The 7924-nt window shown below is 40.2% G+C and overlaps 1 protein-coding gene across 1 annotated transcript; it reads right to left on the bottom strand.

Moving 5' to 3' along the window:
• Positions 1-272: 272 nt before the first annotated feature.
• Positions 273-7210, bottom strand: LOC104628595 (plakophilin-4-like; the record flags this gene model as incomplete). The annotated part of the gene is made up of 6 exons (XM_010297238.1): positions 273-634; positions 1216-1289; positions 2016-2147; positions 4773-4890; positions 5000-5084; positions 7015-7210. Coding segments are annotated over 6 exons (854 nt in total), but the record flags the coding sequence as incomplete, so codon positions are not given.
• Between the last annotated feature and the right edge of the window lie 714 nt (positions 7211-7924).

Genomic DNA, 7924 nt, shown 5'->3' with positions numbered 1-7924 from the left:
CAGTAAAACAAGGGCATCCATTTTATTTTCTCTGTACAAACTATCAGAACAAGACTATTATTCACATAAAAAAAAATCTGCTTTAATTTGCTCTGACCTACACACTTTCCAAATTCATTTTACTCAATTCTCAAACCTTTCATCACATCGCCCACACCCTCACCAGACTACAGGAGCTACAAGTAATTATACCTAACACCTAAACAGAGCAAAAACCCATTCCTTCCAGTTTTTCTTCCTGACAATTAAAAAAAACAAATAAAAAAAAAAACTTCCTTGTTCCTCCTCTTATTTCACTTTCACATTTCATAACCAAAACAAATTAGGCCATTCCATTTCTTCTCAAGCAAGATGAGAAATACACTGTTGTTTCTTCTCTTTGATGCTACACCCAGGAGTCAGGTGAACCCGGGTACTGTTCCGCTCTATAAGAAGATCGTCTGGTGGAATAAAAGTCTACATAATTTGTGGTTGATTTCAGTCCATATTGTGTTGTGTAATCTGAAGTAGCAGGAAAGTGAACTCGATCATCAAAATATGGGTCTTCATAGCTATGTGGGGACTGCAAGTATAATCTGTATGCATCATAGTTTTTTCTGTTGGTATCTTCTTGACTGTAGTACAATTGCTGATGCTGTTGACAAAGTGATAGAAAAATAAGCTTTCAAAGTATAATTAGCCTCGTTTCTCAAACTTACACACATTACACAGAATCTTTCCCTAAAAAGTTAAGTGCAGCTCTACTGATGATGATAGTAACATCGGTTTCAAACCTCCATGAAATGAGTCTAAGTTTTAAATGAAATTCAATGGAGGAAAAACCTCTAAGCCTGCCTGCATGTCTCCTCCTGCATTCACTGGGAAGCCAGTAACTCTCCAAAAGGAATACTTTTAGAGCGTAAGTAAAAAGTACAGAACCTGACCATACCTACCAAGAAAAAAAAAAAGTCAAGTCAGAAAAGTCATCTCTGATCCCACCATAAGAACAGCACACTAAAATGTGACTATAAATAGAAAACACAAAGGTAATAAACTGACAAGTGCTTATGTACTTCTAAATACACTCATGCCCAATAAGGAATTAACTGTGCTGTAGAGAGACTCTATAAAAACGCTAACACTGTGAGGTGTACTCCAAAACCTCTGAAGTTCCTCTAAACACTATATGCTCAGTCTTGTTATTGGTGTCATTTCAAAATAAAATTCTGGAGTCACCTGTAGTCGTCTGTTTTGTTCTCTTGCTGGTGAGGAATAGGAACTGATGTAAATTGGTGAAGGTTTGCTGGAACCTGTGAGAAAACAGTTTATGGAATAAACTTCAGTCTTTATTCTTTTGTCTACAAGTCTATTTGCTTCTATTTTAACCAGAAGAAATTATGTGGCACCCAAACAATGCAGATTTTTAGTATCTACTAATAATACGATATACCAACACAATATAGGCAAATTTTGTCCCTCAGCAGTAGTTACACTGAAATCGAGAAGGCCTTTTTGTGTTGCTGTTTTTTGTTTTACAGACTAATAATTTCCTTCTCTTTATTCACTGTCACCTCTATTATTTTGTGACTTTTGTCAGAAAGTAGGAAAGAAAAGGGAGATCAGGGAAAAGATGACATTTTGGTATAATTTAATAACATTATAATACATTATTATAATATACAACCACATGTTATTATTTATAACATGGTATAATAATGTATATAACGTGCATAATAAAACTATTCTCTGTAATAGGATTTTAAATAAAACTAAAAATTCCAAACACCTCTCATCTCCCAATATAGAAACAGATCTTGTCTCACTTGGGTAATGCGTGCAATTCTAAAGAAAACGGCAGAGACAGATGAAAAACCTGCTCTGTTCCACAAGCAATGAATATAATGAATACAACCGGAAAACAAGATCAAGCAGTAACAAGCCTTCTAATGCAACTGTCCACATTCGGATTGTATAAGCTCCTCATGTAAGGAATATTTAGGTATTCCAGTTAAAAGTTCACCTAACTGGTATCTTACCAGTATATATGTCTTTATGTGTAATGACATCGCCTTGGTTATTATAATACTGCATAGAAGATTGCGTTCTATCATAGTCAGAGCGGGGTTCTCTAATTCCTAATAAAGCCGGTGATGAGGACGTGCTGCCAACTGATGAAAAAAGAAGGATTATCAGTATATGCAACAAAAGCCTTTCCCATACCTAACCTCTTTATCCTCTCCTCATCCCTTCCTTCCTCAAAGAGTAACAAATGGACAAAGCTAGTACATAGTTTGTCCTGGGTGAAGAATCCCAATGACAAAAGCTATCAGCAATGTACCAGGAGACTGTAATTTTATGCTTTAATAGTGAGTCACTGCTCTATAGTGCTTACAACTGAAATAAGAGACCTTACCCATTTCGGTTTGCGTATGGCATGATTTGTTTGCATTTAGAAGATGAGACTCCTGCTAGACTTATGATTTTATGTAAGTTAGTCAAACAGAATCCTTAAGCCCATCCTGTCACTTGGGACAGGACAGAAAAATTTACGGTCTGCCTGGCTGAAGTGATCCACATACACACTTGTGTTACTGCTCTTTGATTAGCGTGTAGAAGTGAGTCTCGGACATTTTGTGCTCCAGTTGGCTGGTGACTGTTGTGAGATCATAACCATGGATTACTTCCTTTAGATTCTCACAGTGAGCAGCTCAATCTCTACTGTAGTTGTAAAGAGTTTGTTCTGCTAAATCTTTGTTTTACAGACCACTCAGGCTTTGCTGCCTTAGAAAGACTCCAGTAACACAGGAGAAAAATGCTTAAAAATAATTTCTAAACATTTTGCTTCAAAATATTAATCAATTATATCTTCTTCCATTAGTTGTGTCCATTACATCATATCTCATAAGTTTGTGTTATTATGGATGGTTTAAATACTGATATTATCCTGGCATATTCATGGCTAAAAAAGCTAAATTTGGGTGCGTTACTAAAATTCCGGCACAGGCCAGCATCATGCGTGTGTTAATAACTGAATGACTGAAACAAGAACAAATGTTATAGGCCAAGGGTAACTGTTCTACCATGCATCTGCTGTGCCTGCTGTAATCTGCAAGGCTGCTACCACACTACCCTCTGCAGCCATGTTCTCTGCACCAAGCTACCACCTTACTAGTTCAAGCTTCTTCACGCTCTGGAACAGAGGAGCAGACACTTCCTATTAGATTTTTTTTACTAAGTGTTCTTTGAAGTAAAACAGCCTCTGAATATTATGTTAGAGTAGCCCATCTTACTTCCTACTTGTAGTTCAAAGAACTGGAGTAACACAGTTGTTCTGCTGGTGTATCTTGGTAGAGAAAGCGCCGAGATAAGAATTTGACAGTAGGTACTGGAATATTGTTTTACACTTTGGTAGAATCTGGCCAGTTCCCTGAGCCTAAGTCATATTTGCTTTGTTGTCATTGCTTATTTTGAGAAGATATTTTTGGCTCTGGCTGTAGAAACGTAGCTGAAACAGTCTGTGAAGTCAAGGTGGTGGTTGGATGCCAGTATTTGCAACTTAGCAACTAGGTGTAACAGTAAAAACTGCCTTCAGTATCATGAGGTTTGAGAGTGACAAAGATAACTTGGTCAGGACGTTCTTTTGGAATCCCAGAGGGCTGGGAGGAAACTGAACGTGGAACACAAAGATGGGAATGACAAAATCCTCTACAATTGGTAACTGCAGTCTGCTGTTTTATGGCACTAGACAAAGGAATCAGTCCTCTATCTTGTACTCTGGTGGTGCGAGGAACTCCGGGCCTGAAAGATACATTTTTCTTTCCAGTCTTAAGACACTATACTTCTCATAGGAAAATAAATCCCTGGTTGAGTCCTTGTTTTTCCAGTATGTGTGAGGGTTGTTACTTCTACGTAAAGAAGTAATTAAACAAGAGCATTGTAGGAACCAGCCGCTTATTTTAGTGGTCATGGTAGATAGATATTTCTTAGCATTAACAGAGATCTATTCACATAAAAATAGAAAATTGGATAAAATAAAATGCCAAATGAAGACAATATACAAGGCTTCAAGTAGGTTTTGTATCAGCTCCCTCATGAAGATCTAAGTCCCAGCACCAAAGGTGTTAAAGGAACAAAGGCAAGAATAAGGAGTTGTTGGAGAAGTAAGATTTTTGTATTTGTCTTGCTCATCCTAATGGCCATGACACAATTGGGAATGAAAATAGGTTCCTCAGTATTGGTCTGTTGCTTTCTGGCCTATTAAGTATGCACGTTCTGTGAGGCTACAGCTACAACGCTGGGTCATACAGCAGAGGAATGGCTTTGTAGAGGGAAACAGTTGGTAACAAAGCCCAGATGTGCACTCTGAGGTTTTCCTTAGCACCAGGGCTGAGCTGGTCCCCATGAATCGAATGCCCATTAGCTGCTGGAGTACATTAGTGCTCTGGAAGCACACCATCTGATTTGGTTTCATCCAAAAGGAATGCAGTTCACACATTCTGGACTGCAGTTTGACTTGCATTAAGGAGTAAGTGGGGAGATTCAAAGTCCTCTTTATCCAAACTAAACTGCTCATGTAGACACATCTACAAATCCTGTGGAACCTGAAGCCTGCCAACAGTAGTAGCTAAGGTAATGGTCTGAGTAGGTCAAGTACTTCTTTTTAAATACAGAGGAGAGACAGCATGACCTCCGTGTTTTAGATAGAATCAGTAGTAAACTGAGAGCCTATTTGAGTATAAAAAATGGGATATGAGATACCCCTTCAGTAAATCTCTTCACATTCCTTGACTGACCTGACTGTATGACAGGTGACATCTGCTGATTTGTTGTTGATAAAGAAGGATGTGATTTGAATCTCTCTCGTTCTAGTGTTGATACTGGTGTAATAAAATGACTTTGATTCCACCCATCCTGTGGAGTGGCAAGAAGAAAAAAAAAAAACATCAGAATAAATTGCTGTTCATTAAATTAAGAGTTTTTGTAGAACTCTTTTCCAGTGTAGGCTAATTTTGTAATTTACCTTTTTATAAATGCTGCGGAGATCTCTGTATTGCCATAGTGTATTCAGCACCTGGGCGGCTGCCTTGACAACTTTCAGTGACGATCTAAGGAAGTAAAGAATATTACATTATTATAAAGCCACTTAATTCCACTTAAAAAGAACAGCGTTCCTGAGCCACATAATAGCCTAAACCTTGATGCTGTGAAGCAAGTCGGGTCATCTCTCCAGGTCTCAGTAATGCAGGCCTGCATTACCACAGCATGAACAGCGTGGTGTCAGCAGCCTCAATGAAAAGGCTGGTGCAGAACCTGATTAAGCATGACAATCATTTCCCTCTCCAGCCTAGACGTTTTCTCTTCAGGTCACCCACTGATACAGGTAGAAGGGTTGAAATAGCTACTGTCATTGTCTGCAAGAATTAAAAATCACGAAAAGAAACATTCTATTTATTTCATAAAAACTGAGACTACATACCGTAAATCTTTGTACAAAATTCCTAACTGTAGAAAAAGAATGAACAATTAAAAGAGAACAATTAAGAGTCTCCAGACATCCTCACAGTGAGACTTTGTTCTCAGTTCTGTGTTGCAATACTGAAAACTGTTATTGGTTGGGAAAATACTGTTCCACTCTCAAGAGCAAGGCTAGGAAAACTGCTCTAGCTATTACTAAAAATAAAATCATGCCATCTTTTAAAAGAGAAGTGGTAGTAAGCTGGTAGTGGCACTGAAGCAGTGATTTGACATTAAATGCCACAGCATGACATCTGTGTTAAACAGAAGCCTTTTTCTGTCACTGTGGGGACTCGCCCAAATACAGTTTTGAAAGAAAAGGCTAAAAAAAAATTGCAGTTGATAGTGTTAATCAATGAGTAGACACCCCTAACATGTTCATAGATTATAAATTTGATTAGCGTGCCCTGTGGCCTCATAAATATAAGTGCAGATGCAACTTTACACGTTGTCTCCACAGACCAATGAAGTTGTATAAAGGATCACGGCATTCCCACCTGCAGTTGAAATGAGCCTGTGTCGCCTGAACATAAAAAGTATTACAAACTGTGGATACTCCAAATATAGCACACAGTTCCTTTTGAGACAAAGGCTTTGTTAACAATCTGGTATGTTGAATTCACACGGACCAGCTTCTCTGAGAAGAGATCCTTTTTTCTCTTTTACCATCTGACCAAACACTGGGAACAGTACACAGGGCTGACTGTACAATCAGCTTTCTGCTACCCATAGAAAGGAGATCTGCGATATCCTGGTTTATAACGAGAGCCCTGCTAATGCGGTTTCCATCAGTCACATTGCGAAGGAGTACAGAGCAGCCATGCTGACTGAAGCCAGATGTGGTCCGTGAGGCTGGCTTAGTGCTGACCCTGCATGACTCTGGAGCCACTACATGTTCCCGGTCCTCGACGCTGGGCTGCCCAGTTCTGTGAGGTTTTAGCACTACTACGTAAGCACAGTGTCCGACCAAGCCCAGCACTGGACTCGCTAATAAAACGCCTAGCGTAGGGGTTGGCACAGCCATACCCGAGTGAGTCTGCAGAGAGCCAGATCTCCATCAACACTTCCTTTGCCACCCTATTTGAGAAGATCCCACTTGGCTAGGCAAGCAGCTCCATAGGCCAAGTTTTCCTTACAACCTACCAAATGGCTGTGCTAGGTATTAATAGCTATTGTGGTACATCCTGACAAGGTGCTAACGTATTCTGACTTTGAAAAGCTCTAAATACTCTATTAATTTTGTACGTGTTTAGAGGGAACAATTTTTTTTAAATACCATTTACTCTGAATAGGCCCCACTAATGTGATTACTGCAACTGTAAAAACCCTCGAAAGCTTTAGACAGAGAATGGTGGTACCAACTGCCTCTTCTTTCCCTCGGAGGTTCAGACTTTGTTAGCTACTCAGGTCAGGACTGCAAAAGCAGACCCTTTTTTCACTCAAAAAAACATTTCATGCATTCTTAAGCATTTTAAATGGAATAGAGAAATGGTTTAGGTATGAATTTCATTGCCTACTTGCCTGTCACCTCTTCCTTTTGTTATGTTCACCAGCTTTTCTATTCCTCCAGTATCAGCGAGGGCTTTGGCATTTTCCATGTTTTTACTAGTGACCTCATGCAAAGCACAGCAGATTGCTGCCACAGTCTCATCAGACAATATGCTTGGACCATTGCCTCCTGGAAGTCGATTAACCAGATCTCGCATAGCATATTTACCTATAAGAACCCATCAACAAAACCAAGTAAAAAACAACATTTTGGTATTTAAGTTTTTAAATTATCATCACAAAACTGCATCTGAAAGCAATAAAAAGAAACACAGAATCATTAAGGTTGGAAAAGTCCGTTAAGATCCTCAAGTCCAACCATCAACCCAACACCACCATGCCCACTAAACCATGTCCCGAAGTGCCACATCCACATGTTTTTTGAACACCTCCAGTGATGGTGACTCCACCACCTCCCTGGGCAGCCTGTGCCAATGCTTGACCACTCTCTCAGTAAAAAAAATTTTCCCAATATCCAGTCTAAACTTCCTCTGGTGCAACTTGAGGCCATTTCCTGTCATCCTGCCGCTGGTTACTTGGGAGAAGAGACCAACCCCCACCTCACCACAACCCCCTTGCAGGTAGTTGTAGAGAGCGGTGAGGGCTCCCCTCAGCCTCCTCTTCTCCAGACTGAACACCCCCAGTTCCCTCAGCCGCTCCTCATCAGACTTGTGCTCCAGACCCCTCCCCAGCTCCGTTGCCCTTCTCTGGACACGCTCCAGCACCTCAACGTCCTTCTTGTAGTGAGGGGCCCAACACTGAACACAGGATTCGAGGTGTGGCCTCACCAGTGCCGAGTACAGGGGGACAGTCACTTCCCTTACCACAACTTGTGACCGGCTGCCAACTGACTTGAACTCCATTCACCACAACTCTTTGGGCC

This window comes from Phaethon lepturus, unplaced genomic scaffold (genome assembly GCF_000687285.1).
Source record: "Phaethon lepturus isolate BGI_N335 unplaced genomic scaffold, ASM68728v1 scaffold14901, whole genome shotgun sequence".
Classification (NCBI taxonomy): Eukaryota; Metazoa; Chordata; class Aves; order Phaethontiformes; family Phaethontidae; genus Phaethon; species Phaethon lepturus.
This window is presented reverse-complemented; position numbering and strand designations above follow the sequence as displayed.